General features: G+C 41.3%; 1 protein-coding gene across 1 annotated transcript in view; it reads right to left on the reverse strand.

Annotated features, from left to right (window-relative positions):
- Positions 1–1981: 1981 nt before the first annotated feature.
- Positions 1982–14597, reverse strand: part of SCAMP2 (secretory carrier membrane protein 2) — a 28174-nt gene continuing 15558 nt past the window's right edge. Inside the window, exons 4-9 of the mRNA XM_042474817.1 lie at positions 13185–13302; positions 10864–10992; positions 9950–10109; positions 8763–8864; positions 5878–5995; positions 1982–4326 (exon numbers count right to left, since the gene is read on the reverse strand). Coding sequence (XP_042330751.1) covers positions 4180–4326; positions 5878–5995; positions 8763–8864; positions 9950–10109; positions 10864–10992; positions 13185–13302 — 774 coding nt within the window. The 3' untranslated portion in view covers positions 1982–4179. The remainder of the gene's footprint in view (positions 4327–5877; positions 5996–8762; positions 8865–9949; positions 10110–10863; positions 10993–13184; positions 13303–14597) is intronic.

Consider the following 14597-nt stretch of genomic DNA (forward strand, 5'->3'; position numbering starts at 1 on the left):
TCTGGACACGCTCGTTTCTCAATGTCCTTTTTGAATTGTGGCATCCAGAACTGGTCACAGTATTCCAGGTGGGGCCTGACCAGAGCATCCCTGACAGATGGCCATCCAGCCTGTTTAAAAACCTCCAAAAAAGGAGACTCCACCAAACTCCAAGATTATATATTTGACAGTTAAACAGCCCTTTCTGTCAGGAAGTTCCTCCTAATGTTGAGATGGAATCTCTTTTTCTGTAGCTTGCATCCATTGTTCCAGGTCCGGTTCTCTGAAGCAACAGAAAACAAGCTTGCTCCCTCCTCAATATGACATCCCTTCAAATATTTAAACAAGGCAGTCATTTCACCTCTTAACCTTCGCTGCTCCAGGGTAAACATCCCCAGCTCCCTAAGTCGTTCCTCATAGGGCATGGTTGCCAGGCCCTTCACCATATCTCTGGCTTGATCTGTTCCAAGACTTACCTGTTTGTCTTTTTGGCTGTCCACAATATCCTAAGAACTCTTCACCAGCATCACATCTCAAATAGTCGTAGAATTCAACTATATGTGCCTATATGCATCTGAGGAAGTAGACTGAAATCTACAAAAGCTCCTGCTGCCAGCTTCTTTCTTTCAGTGAGCCTCAAAGGTGCTACTAGGTCTCTCTACATACTGATTCATACATACTGATAGGGAATACAATGGCTCGGACAATTCTAATCTTTGTGCTCAATTGTATATCTTTGCTCTTCAGTAGTTTTTATACTTCTTTCATTACTGCCTTTCCCATTCCTAACTTTCGGATTTCCTCACTACAGTCACCATTCCTGTCCATATTTGATCCTAGTTATGGGAACTCTAACTATTTTGATTTCTTCATTGTCTGGATTGAGTATCCGTATCTCTTCTGTGGTCATAATTTTTGTTTTCTTTATGTCCAGCCTTAATCCTGCTTTTGCACTTTCCTCTTTGACCAACTGTAGTTGATGCTTAAAGAAATCACCAGGCTGACCCATGTAGGATCTACATCCTGTAACATCACCATGTTCATCTTTGGACTTGGATGCCCTGATTTGGCAACTCTACACAAGAACCACAAACTTCAAGTAAAGACTGTGGATAGCCTGCTGAGAAACTGGTAGCACTTTGCCTATAGGGGCGGAGAAGAGCAATTGATTCAAAATGCCTGCTCTGCAAAACTGGGTATGTGAAGTTGAAGGCTTTCATGGCCGGCATCCATAGTTTTTTGTGGGTTTTTCGGGCTATGTGGCTATGCTCTAGAAGAGTTTATTGCTGACATTTCACCAATATCTGTGGCTGGCATCTTCAGAAAATGCTGGCATGGAAGAGAGTGGCCCTGGGTAGGAAGGAGTGATTTCCATGTTAATCTGTGTATTCTCACTCTCTTCCATGCCAGCATTCTCTGAAGATGCCAGCCAGAGATGCTGACGAAATGTCAGGGATAAACTCTTCTAGAACATGGCCATACAGCCTGAAAAACCCACAAAAAACTACAAAACTGGGTATTATTAAACCTCAAGCTTTATAGGCCCCATTTTGAAACTTTAGTCTTAACTAGAATTTTGTAGCTTTATCCACCAGCCAGGATGATTTGGAGACTTTTCTCTCTCCCCCATTCCATCCCAATTCTGTAATGCCAAGCCTGATTAAGGACTTGAAAGCTGGCCTTTGAAAAACAAAGCAAAACCCAATTTAGTAGAGTCCAACCTTGGTTCCCACTCCCCTCCCATGGACTACACCAATGTGTTTCCTCTTTGTAGCCTAAATTTTTACCTGTCCTAAATTCTGCTCTAATGTGGTGGTGTTTATGTTGACTGGCAGTGACTCTCCAAGGTTTATGGCAGAGAAGAGTCATTCCCATCACATCTCCTATCTGGCTCTTTTGACTGGAGATGCCAAAGCTTGAACCTGACACCTTACACACTCAGAACAAATGTTATGGCACACATGGAATGTATTTATAAAATATGATTCTGTGCACATATTAACAGTCCTGACATTTTTATTTTGTATTTAAGCACAAAAGTTTGAAATATACATTTTTACAAGGGGGAAAAAAAAGATCGGAGAGGTGGAAAATTACACCCAGGAAGGGAAGACATTTTTGTTTTTTAAAAAAATCTCATTTCTGCCATCATTACGAATATTCAGAGAATAATAATAACAACAATAAAAAGGAGACAGAGACCAAGAGATACTTCCCTGGGATGTACTGGGCTACATCAAACCCTATAAGAGTGGTGTGGAATCAAATCAAGGAAACTACTTTCAGGGAGGAAAAAAAACGACATGGAGATCATATAAACAGACAAAAGCAAAGGAAAAATCTGTCAGCAGCACTTCAAATGTTCTACTCCTCTGAATATTCCCTTGTATTTCATATCTAGTAAGAACTACCTGCAGGCGACACATCTTACAGAGCTTACAGTATACATTTTGGATGACTCTGGCCAATATGTCAGGGAAATAACTGAGCGACAGATCATTTAGTGTCTCAGAGCAACTGTCCTGATCATCTAGGCCTCTCCCAAGACAGCACCAACTCTTTGGGACAACAGTCAAACAAGCAAAGATTTCAGAAGTTGCTATCTTCAGGGAGATGCTTCTACAATGATTTGTTTACAGAGGCTTAAAAAATAGCACTCCCTGCTGCCCCCAATATTTCTCAAGCCTGCATTCAAGTTCCTGGATCTCAACCCAGTATAGTAATAGGTTAAGCACACCTCACTTCCAATCCCATCCCAATCAAAACTATATCTTCTCCCCACCATCACCACCACAGCCCACACTTTGAATCCAGTTTTACTGCTACATTCACTGCCATCACTCCTTTCAAACAGACTTGGAAGAAAGAGACGGCTTTCCATTCTTTCACATTTACATTTCACTGGAGTGACATACAAAGAAGTGAAGGTTTTTCCATATCCTGTATTCACTAACAGATACTAACAAAAAACTGCAGGGATTTTCTTACTGGAGCAATTGAGGGTAGTGGGACTATATACCAGCATCTCAGGACTTTTCATGAGCAAGGGATTCACCCTGTGATGCAGAAGCACTGTGGCATCAGCTGTTCGTTGCATGAACCACACCAAACATGCTGCAGCTGCATAATGCAGTCAAGAAACTGGATTAAGGGAGATATTCACAAGCCCACCATTGACAAAGCTGGTATTTCAGCTAACGCTACCCTCTCTGTTGACAAGTCTGTCTTACCTGCCAGAAGCGTTTGCTTCTCAGACCTTAAGACCTCCAGTAGGCCAGGACGGGAGAGAAATCATGAAGGTAAAAATATGGGTAGTGACTACAAGCATCACTAATTCACAAATCTTGCTTGAAGATCACTGACTCTTCCTGCTTCCCCTACTTCCACTGCATCCATAATCTGGATCACAAAATAAGCTTCCTGGGAAAGACATGCTTGTTACCCAAAGCTGGTAAAAACCCCTGAAAGCAATGGAGCTGGTGAATAGCCCATATTTCTTATCAATACCCAATTTAAGGCTATGATGAAGGAGGCATCCACAGCAAACGAGAACACCCATTTTTTCTTGGGGGTTAAGGGCTGGAGGAATCAAATGTCCCATTGATCTAGCTGTATTTATTTATTCATTTAAAATAAGCAAGGGTGCTTCTCAAATCATATCTCTTCCATCACACAGCGACATGCACACAAAAAACCCATGCCAGATGTCCCTTGTGTGCCAGCAGTGAAAGATCAGCAACTAAGTACAAGGTTTAAGTTAAAAAAAAAATCAAAAAGTGCAGCTATTGCCATTAGTACATTTTTATGGGTCTGTGTTAGGAGGGAAATGAAAAGCCATTCTTCACAGCAGCTTCCAATGAGAGAGAAGTTAGAGAGTGCAAAATCGGCTTTCCCAAACTGCTGCGATGGAAGGAGTTAATGGGGAACTGAAAGAAATGTTGCACGCATCCAGACTGAAGGGGAAATATATTTGATTTAAAAGGAAGAGATGGAGGGAACACCAAACACTGCCCTGATCCTGCCCTTTCCCACCAATGAGACACAAATGCTGGCAAGAACAAACTAGAGGGAAACCTCTTCTTGCAAGCATCTAGGAGTTAAGATCCATGGGAAAGAGCATCCTCAACAGTAAAGATCATGAAGGAATTAGAGCAAGTGTAGAAATGAACAAAGAAATAAGATTCCCGCTCAAAGAAGTTTTCAGTTCCCCCGGAAAGCACTCTGAGCAGCTGTGGAGGCTGCCCCAGCGGCAGCATTCTGGACGTTCCTGTTGGTGAGGATGCCTTGGGAGAACTCTTCTTGGGCTCTCTGGAAGCTGGCTCCTGTCCGGCGATACATAGAATGAACCTTAGGAAAAGAGTAGAGCAGAGACAATCAGCATGAACGTTATTTCTCCAATCCCACAACCACAGCAGAACTTGCACTTTCCTTCCAATAAATTTTAAATTTTCTTCATAGTCTGGTAGAAAGAATGTGAACTACTTAAAAATGTGAAAGTCGGAGAAAGCAAAAAGGATCAATTTGTCCATCCAGTTAGAGGGTTGTGAACATTCATATCAGAAAGTTTGACTTGAGTATCTGTTGATTCAACCAAGTTTGCCATTTTTGATTTTTCTTGGGAATCTCCTAATCTATAATCTCACAAATTCTGGTTTCATGAAATCCAAAAACAAGGAAGGACATGCTGCTCAATTTCCCAGTTAGGTATCTTGCTCAGTGCCTGCCACACTTTTATGTGCAGAGATGGAAGTCAGGGAACAGATTCTCTGTCCCCTCGAGGTGTACCCTGAAATCATCACACTTCAAACTCATCCCTCTGGCCTGCAATCTACATCTTGAGACTTAAAGTCTAGCTACATAGCCAGCTGCTATGATGCCTGGCCTGATTTCTAAACTTTTCTGTTTCCCCCCAAACCAATTTTTCTAACATAAAAGCCAGTTGAAGAGTTCTGAAGAACTCAAAAGCTTGCCATTTAGGTGACATTTTAGTGGTTCTAAAAAAGTATTGCCCCCCCTCTGGTTTCTGTTCAAATATCGTTGGCCTACTATTATACGCCGCTGTCAAATATATCTGGAATACTTATTAACTGCTCTCAGAGGAGTTTCTAATGATAAAATCACACAAAATCATAGAACATTCAGGAAAAAGCATCAACACAATTTAAACATGATATTAATTTTCATTTTATATACATCTTGTACACACTTCTTAAAGGTGGTTTTATACACATTATTTTAATAATTTTTTTACATGAATCAACATTTGTGTACACTGAACCATCAGAAAGCAAATGTGTAACTATCTCAGCCACCCATGTAGACAATTTTGGATTTCAGAGTATTTTGGATTTTGGAATTCTGGATAAGGGAAACTCAACCTCTGTTAGCATTATGCCAATTGATTATCCCTACGATGCGCTACTTCTGGGGTGGTTTTATATTTTAAATACTCTGCACATTATATTTCACTTTTTATATTTTAATTGTTAAAGATGACTAGGATCTTTAAAAAAAAAAGAAAAAAGAAAAAGGCATCTAAGAAATCTTACAAACCATTAACCATAAACATAAAAGACAAGTGAAGGATTTTACTCAAGTTCTCCTAACCATCAAAAAGTATTCTGCATAGAGAAAACCAGCATCTCAGGGGAAAGGCTAAGTGAGAACAGTTCCTCATCCAACCACTTGTTCACAGGTAACTGGCTGTGATTTATAATGGGTTGTCTTACCATGGAAGCTGCATGGGGGAGATAAGCAGCTTGCCAGCAGCGGTTACTGAAGAAAAGGCAGCAGGGAAGAGAGCAGGGAATGGGGATATGTTTTTTTCAATGAACTGATGTGTAAACAGCTGCAGGCCTCAAAGTAATGCTGAGCATACCCACTCTGTGCACCACTCACCTGCTTCAGGAGTATGAGGGAAAGAACAGCACAGACCGTGAAGAACGTAGACACCACCATCATGATGATTGCTACTGGCAAGCTGTACCCAATCGCTGAGAGAGCTGCAATCCATCCACTGGAACAGAGAGACAGAACAAACACTGGTGTGAGTGGGGAAAGAGTCACCTGGGGTGCAGAGAGCAAATGTAAGCAACTACACGTAAAAGGCTGCCTACATTAGACCAGAGCTTCCAAAGTGACCTTTCTTGGACTAAAATTCCCTGAATATTTCAGCCGGCATAGCTACTGGGATTCTGTGAATTGCAGTGAAAAAAGAATAGCTTCCCCAAGCTCTGGGTCAGATCAAATGTCAATCATAGACTTTACTATCTGGCACCCTCCAGAAGAGGCAGCCATGTTGGAATCTAAGGACATGCTGGCTAAGGATGATAGAAGTTGTAGCCCAAGAGATTCAAAAGGTTCCAGTTTGAGGAAGGTGGGCTATTTAGTCCAAGGAACAGCATTCCAAAGTACTGTACAAGACAAAGGTACTGAAGATAATACCTTCCCTGCCCAAACACTTCTGTCCTGCTCCAATAGTTGGTATTCATTGGTAGACTGTATCTGATGACGGAGGCTCTCCTTAGCTATCATGGCTAACAGCCACTGATCGGCAAGATAACAGAAGACAGGGCTGGTCAGGGTATAACTGGCTGTGTGTAACTTTTGCTTCTGCCCCACAAATTCCATATCAGTGATCACTATGCTTATAGTGGCACAAAAATCATGCTATACATTTTGACTTGACTGGGAGTATTTTCTGATGTCTGGTCACTTCCCCTCAAAATGTTATTTAAAATCACTGCACCTGTGTATGGCAAATACATTGAACTGAATAGATTAAGAGGGTTCAAGTCAGTTTTCTAAAGAAAAGGAAATTCTGTGAGAGAGCACTCATACTGTATTGCCACATCTTATTTTCACTCCTTGGGAAAAAAAAAAGAAGATAGCTCCTGAAATGGCAAACTGTACCTGCAGAACCATCTGGGGGCAACACTTGCTATTTTAATTAAAACAAGTAATCTAATTTACAGCCCTGGTTCTGGCTTGTGCCAGAAAAAAAGATTTACAACTACATCTAGTTTTATAAAAAGAAAAGAAAAAGAAAAGAAGGGATAGGAAAGGAATGGAATGGCCTAGAAGAGGATCCAGAGGTGAAATTATAGTTAAATGGGAAACAGTGTCCCCTAAATGGTTCTGTAGGTATCAAGTGGGAGATTTTTGGGGTGGGGGGGGAATATTTTTTGCAGGGTATTGGGTGACTTTGTGAGTGGCTGCATGCAACCCATGGATCACATTTTGTCTAGCCTTGTATGGGCATCTCCAGTGAAGGACAGTGTGTTTCCAGGGTTTCAGAAAAACATCTTTGCTAGTCCTTGCTGAAAATGCCAATTATTAAAAATGTACCTTCTGCACACAAAACAGATGCTCTGTCACTGAGCTATAGAACATTTCCCAAACTCAAATTGTTTAATGTGGTCTCTTGTGGATATTTCAGTAGATCTGTAGCCTATATTTCCTTTTTTGCAAACTGAACAAAGATGTAGTACCAAGAATGTTAGAACTATCAAGCTTCACTAGAGCTACTATTATCCACTTGAGCCACATAATTCTAATCTGCCACCACACTAATTAATATGAGAAGGGAGAAAAGAAGTACAAATAATCCCTGATACCGATTTGAAATCCTGCTATGCTCAGATTTGCCTTGATCTACAATCCTGTGTATGTTTACTCGGAAGGAAGAGGCCTGCCACGTTCAAACAGCTTACTTCTAAGAGTGTGTAGACAGCACTGCAGCCTGTGAAAGCCAAGGGCAGATGGTTTGTATGTGTTTTTCCTGCATACTGCATACTGCATCATGTTGATTGTAAATGAAAGTGTAAAACAAGAAATGTACAAAAAAAGATTTAGCCAGCAGTGGAAATTGTCCCCTGTTCAGGACTGGACATGGTTAAAAGCATGACTCTGTGAACTCAGGCTAAAAAAAGCATTATGTAGGCGAGAGAGGTGCTCCAAGCATGACTCAATGTGACAGCCAAGGATGGCCAGAAAGTGGCACAGCTCAGAGGTTTTTCTCCAGGTTATGTGCAAAAATAGACACCAACTTGACTGCATTTCTTACCCAAAGGGCCTCCTGAAGCTAGAACTGCCACATCAAATACTAAAGATTATTCACATACACAGGAATGATTGATTCTGAAATGGCTTTCTGGAATTATTTTGGGGCCTTGTTAAGTCTCCTAAATGGGTCAAGGCTGTGATGCAAAAAGCACAGACATGGTGGGGACTCATCCTTTCATAGCTAGGTGGGTAGCCTGTGCGGCTGCTTGAAGACACATGATACAATCTCTTGTCTAGCATCTAGACCAGGTCTGTGCAACACATTTGCGACCCACTTTTGTGGCCTTTGTCCTTACTTGAGGAGGAAAAAGGAAGCTCACAAGGATTAGTGTTGAGCACCTTCAACTTTAGAACACTCTAAACAGGTGAGAGAACAGATAATATGTCTGATGGTGAGAAGAAGTCTCTATTAAAGTCAGGAAACCAGGATGAAGTGGGAAGCAGGAGAAAGCATGCAAAGGATGAGCACAGCAAGGTAAGGATGCATTAGGAAAGGTTAGAGGAGATACGTGCCTTTCAGGCGAAGGACTTAAGAGCAGGAAGCATGGAGTTAAAGGCGCTTCAGCTGGGATCTGTGGGAGCCGCAGATCAGGAGAGAAAAGAGAGAAGCTTTAGAAAAGCATGACGACAGAAGCCTCAGAGGCAAGTGTATGCTTGTAGTAAGAAGATCTAGCTACCTGGCACTACTTTGCATTCTGGATACTAGCAACAGGACTTACCTGTCCCCCGATCCAGGAATACCAACAGCCTGGATGATGTAGATGGCTATTTGGCAAAAAAACACAAAGAAAAAGACAAAGAAACTGAAGGAACTGTCGGACCTGCCAAGAGAAAGATGGAAAATGTCAATCCAAATAGAACCACAAAAGCACCATGGAACATTTTTGCTGGGCTTGGAACATTTCCCCTGCTGACTTCTAGATAATTTCTGGTGTACAGAATTAATACAAGGATTTTGTCACTGACATGTATCACCTCTTTACTGATCTATACAGAACTAATCCCAGTAACAATAAGCACCCCCCTCCCTATTTTAGCCATGACAAATATTATTCCAGTCCTCTCTCCTACCCTAGAAAGCTTCTCTCTCTAGGTCTGTCTTTTTCTAAATGCCTTTCTCTTACATTTAATATCACCAAGAGTGCAATTATCTCTTTATCACCACAGGCAGTTTCATGCTGCCATACAGCTACTTAATAGAAAGGAACCATCAGGGCAACATTTTAAGTGGGTGCTGCTACCTATACAAACAACTCTCTAATTTCAGAGTCCATGAATAAACTTGGATCCACCTAACTATAACACTAAGGCCAGGAGTGCACACTCATATGGATTTAACCTTGACAGTTTTACTTCTGGGTGGTTTTATCTCTTGGTTTACTCTAAATGGCTTTCACTAGGCTGTTTTTGGACAAGAGTTGTTACTTGCTGATTCCTATAGTTGGCATGGTGAAACTATATTCCAGCTCTGACCTAAAATTTTGACTGGGCTGATCTTTAACCATAATTTGGGGAAAAAATACTTTTGGGGCCCCCAGAATTACTCAGTTGACACATGGGCTAGTTATAGTACAAAAAGTAACTTTCTCAAACTCAACCTCTGAGAAATCACCATCTCTCAGCTTACACTATCTCACAAGTTTGTTATTAAGAGAATAGAAACACTCATAATTATTTGGCAGGAAGGTGAGATACAGACGTGTGACTATTAAAAAAATATATTTTTATTATACAATAAATATTAATGTTGGCTTTTATCCTGGATTTTAATTCCAAGAGTTGATCATCACTCAACATGCAAGATACAGGTGTGGATCCTATGCAATAAAGGAAACCCCTCAACTTCAAATTATGTGCATTCAAGACACATGCAAGACCCTATAAACAAGCATGGGATGGTACTTGCCTGAAAGCCTTGTAAATTGGCCGATACCAACAGAGGAAAGCACAGGGGGTGAACAAGATAAACCACAGGATAGACAGGCCGAAGTCTACTCCTCTTTCAGTTTTTACTGTGAACCATGCCAGGCATGCAAGCACGTTTAGTAGCAGGGTAACTGAGTGAACTGGTTGGGATTTAAAAACAACAATGTCAATCAGCAGAAAACAAAAAGCAAAGACCTCAACTGCCTATGAACTTATATAGCAGGAGTTGGCAAAGTGTAGCTTGGAGGCTGCATGCAGCTCCAAGTCCATTTTGCGGCTTCAAGGGATCATCCTCTGGGAGCAATGGGAGAGGGCTATGATGGGTTGTGTTCCCCCCAAGGTCCCCTAGGGGGCTTTTTATGTCTTATACCTATAGCCTTCGTTTATAGTTTCTCTGATGTTCATTTGCAACAGCAATAAACATAGCGAGGGCCACATGCAGCCTCTGGAAACCCTGCACCAGTCCCTCAAAGCTTCCCACCTAATTTCAGCCCAATTTGGGGGGTGGGGGGAATTGCCCCCAAACCACAAGCACCTCCCTCAAACACATGAAAGCACACAAAAACACCACACTCCACTCCATAAACACTTTAGAATTATATAATGGCCCCACATTCCTCTGTAGTCCCTCTCTCAACGTGGGAACTGGAAATGCTCCAATGTCCCTTCCTGTCACCATTTTGAGTCAGTAAGTGTCAAGGAATACAGAGGTATCTGAACTTGCTGTGGGAGGATGTGGTCTGAGAAGGGACTGGGGGAGGTAAATTGGCCCCTGGTCTCCATACAATGCTCACCCCTTAGTTACAACACTGGAAGTAGCTTACAGTCTTATCTAGTACCTAGGACACACCTACAAGAACAAGAATCAGAGCCATGACATTTTCTTGTACTTACACATCCACAGGTAATACAGCATCTTGCAGGTTCGCTGATAGTCAGCTGGGATGTCGGCAGAGAAGTCTTGATAGAAACATGGCTTTACTGGAAAGCTTTTTGGAAGTGGAGGCCAATTGTTCTGCCGTGCTGCAAAGAGAGAAGAGCTAGCAGTTTTCCAGATATTCCTCAAATGAAATCCCAATTGGAGAACATACTATAATTATGTGACAGTATAATATATGATTCTACAGAGAACTAAAGTCTGTCCTCAGGGAAGAGAAAATGCAACACTTGAAAATTTCAAACTTAATTCTGTCTGAACTAAGGTTGGAATCATTAAAAAAAATAACAAGGTGCTTCTAAGGCAAATAAGAAGTAAGGGATGATATTTGGTTGAATCTTACTGGATACAGTGGTACCCCGGGATACGAAAGCACCGCGTTACGAAATTTCCGGGATACGAAAAAATTCCATAGGAAAAAACTGTTCCGGGTTACGTTTTTTTTTCGGCTTACGAAAAAAAAATTTTGGTGCTTTTCGGCGCTTTTTCGCACGAAATCGCGGCTTCCAGCGCTAGCGCCTATGGCTTTTTCGGGTTGCGAAAGATTTCGGGTTACGAAGGGCGCCGCGGAACAAATTAATTTCGTAACCCAGGGTACCACTGTATAAAATTGTAAAGTACATGGGGAAGACACTGCATCATGTAAGGAAGACATTCCCAGCCACAGTGAACTTCCTCTGGTGTTCACTCCATAACCCTGAGGACTAGAATCACACTGACTTTAAAATAAAATTTCACACTCTAACAGAACACTAATTTGTATTAGTGAAGCCTAGATACAGCAATGTTTGATATGCACCAACACAAATCCTGAGGCCCAATCACAAACCAGCAAGGTGGGGAGTCAATATGACAGATGTGGTGAGAAGATTCACAGAACTTTTCAAGGTAACTAATTATAGGCACAATGATCAACTGCTGGGTCATTTTAGTTAATCACTTGAGGTGCGCTAATTCCTCCAGAACCTAAATCTTGTCCAATCGCTGTTCCAACAGCCAGTAATCCCAACTGAGAGAACAGACTGGCAATTCTTTCTTCTTCTTTTTTAATGTGCCGATAACTCTAAACAAGCCCTCTGGCACATAAGACATGATTCAAGAAATGAAGAACATGGGAGATCTCTGAAGCCCAACCACATTCTGGAGACTGTTCATGGTGACCAGCCATTCATGTGGAGTGATGTACTGTATCTCTGAAAGCTTATGCTAGCAATTTCCTATTCCTAGTTGAACTCAACAGTGCCACTGGACTTCTTTGTCTTTTTATGTTAAAATAGATTACAGTAACACAGTTATCTTTTTGAATACTAGTAAAAAGATTTGACACTGGAGAATAGTTTTTGATGAGGAAACATTGCACAGTGGAAAAACATATGTGCTTAGCATACAGAAGGATCCTGGTTCTACCCCTGGCACCTCCAGTTAGAAGAAATGAGTAAAAGTGATGGGAAGGACTTCTACCCAAGATCCTACAACATAACTGCCAGAGTAAACAATACTAAGTAAGGTGGTTAAATGGTATAACTTGGTAGGAGGCAGCTGCCTACATTTATACGTAACACTTGGAATGGGCCTGCAGCCTGTTGCTATAACCAGAACTTAGAAAAAGTTGCTTTTTTGGACCACAGCTTCCAAAATCTACCAGCCAGCATGACTAATGGCTATGGTATTCTGGAAGTTCTGATTTTTAAAAGTAACTTTTTCAAGGTCTGGGTAGAACCAGTAATTTGCAGGCAAACGTCACAGGTTCATGCTCCAGCTAACAGGATAGGATAGAAACATTTCTATGTTTCAATTGTACTGTTTTTAATCTTGTAAGACACAGTGGGATGATGATGATGATGATGATAATAATAGACCTCCAGTGGGCAACTACCAGCCAGAGAAAGAAAGGCTGTCCTAAAGGAACAAATAACTCGAGCCTTTATAAGTCTGCTAGCTATATTCTTTGGTAGCCAGCCATGACATGGCAGACATGGCATAGGTTATACCATGTGAGATGGCATTGCACACAAAACCATACACCACTCAGAAGAGCTTCTAGATGAGTTAGAAGCAAAAAAATCAGACCGGTTGTTCTGTCTGAAAAACAATTATAGTCCATTGTGAACAAACAAACAAAAACAAACTCAAAAAACCCTCAGCCTACCATAAAGTGTTTTAGATTTTTTTAAAAAATTTAAAACAAAACACTGGTAAATGTATTTGAAATTAATTAATCAATCAATAAATGCATGTAGAGATTGATAGATAAATAAGTGCCCCTGCCACTACTCACGATTGAAGCCAGCTGCACTATTCTGCAGTTCCCGTTCCTTTCTGTCTAATTCAGCTGCTTTTCTTTCCAGTTCCTCTTGCTGCTGAAGAAGCCCAGCCTGTGCTGCTGAGGCAACAGCCTACATGCCAGAAAATAACAACATTAAGAAATGACGGCGAAGATAACACTGATGAGTTATTGAGAACAATGGTGAGGACTCCTGGAATTGCTATCCAGCATTCCACTCTGATTTAGTATCTCCCTGTTTTCTTATTTTAGAGAGCCTCATACTCCTTCCTTTGAGAATTAAGAAGCCTAAAAAAAGAAAACAAGGAGACACTAACATCAGGATGGAATGTAGTTGGATGGCAATTCCCAGGACTCCTCACTATTGGTTGTGCTGGCTAGGAATAGTTACCTAAAAATATGTTCCCTATAAGCTAGTAAGATCAAGAAACTTTTTTCAAACCTCAAGATGTCAGGATGCATTGAGCTTTCTGCTGTTTATTTGAGGTCATGTATCATGATTTTCAACAGAATAACAGCCACTTAAATTTCTAGAAACTGTTGCCTACTGCAGGGAACATGTTAGAACTCAAATATGAGAATTTCTTCCAATAGCATTTTCCCTTGTTATTAAAAATGCCACTACTTCTTTCAAAGACCTTTCTTTGTTGCATTTGTTCTGGTTGCTGATTTAGAAAAAAGCACACAAAGCAGTGATCAAGCACAGAAAATGGCTAATATTTGAAAGCAAAAAGCATGCGGGGGTATTCCGGGAAGAAGCAAGACAAAGTGGCCCATACAGGAGAGGGTGAAATAAAGGAGAAATCTTGGGCCTTAAAAACATAGAAATTCTGAGGAGCCAATGAAGCCCTAATTCAAAAAGAAATACATTAAAATCTCCTGGTTTCCTTAAGGCTTTCCTACCCTCCCTTTTTACCTTGTGGCTACTCTGAAAGCTGCTGTCTTCTCCAAGCAACCTCTGCCTCTCTGAACCTTCTGCATTTGACGACTTGAACTTAGGAGTCAGGAACTTGCTGGCCTGTCTAAGCAGCAGCTGCAACAAACAACTAGGCTGTGTCTAAGCTCACAGGATGGGGTTCGCCTGCTTGCTTGCTAAAACTAGGTTATCAATACTGTTTAACCGGTTAGATAAGTGATATATTCAAAAGAGAGAGATGGGGCAGAAGCAAGAGAATAAATACACACAGTCAGTTTATAGGCCTTGAAAGACTGGCTGCTTCACCCACTGAATGCTTTCCATGGTTGGTATCCAGGGAACCACATTTTCCCACAACCTCCAGAATCCTTTGAAGGCCTCACCACTCTTTGAAGCCACTGCTGCCCAAATCTGGTGGCAATTGTAGTGCTCTATGGTTCATGAGAATGGCATGAAAGTCCTTCTGCCTCACAGAAGGTTTTCTTGGAAAG

This window comes from Sceloporus undulatus, chromosome 6, assembly GCF_019175285.1.
Source record: "Sceloporus undulatus isolate JIND9_A2432 ecotype Alabama chromosome 6, SceUnd_v1.1, whole genome shotgun sequence".
NCBI classification, from domain to species: Eukaryota; Metazoa; Chordata; class Lepidosauria; order Squamata; family Phrynosomatidae; genus Sceloporus; species Sceloporus undulatus.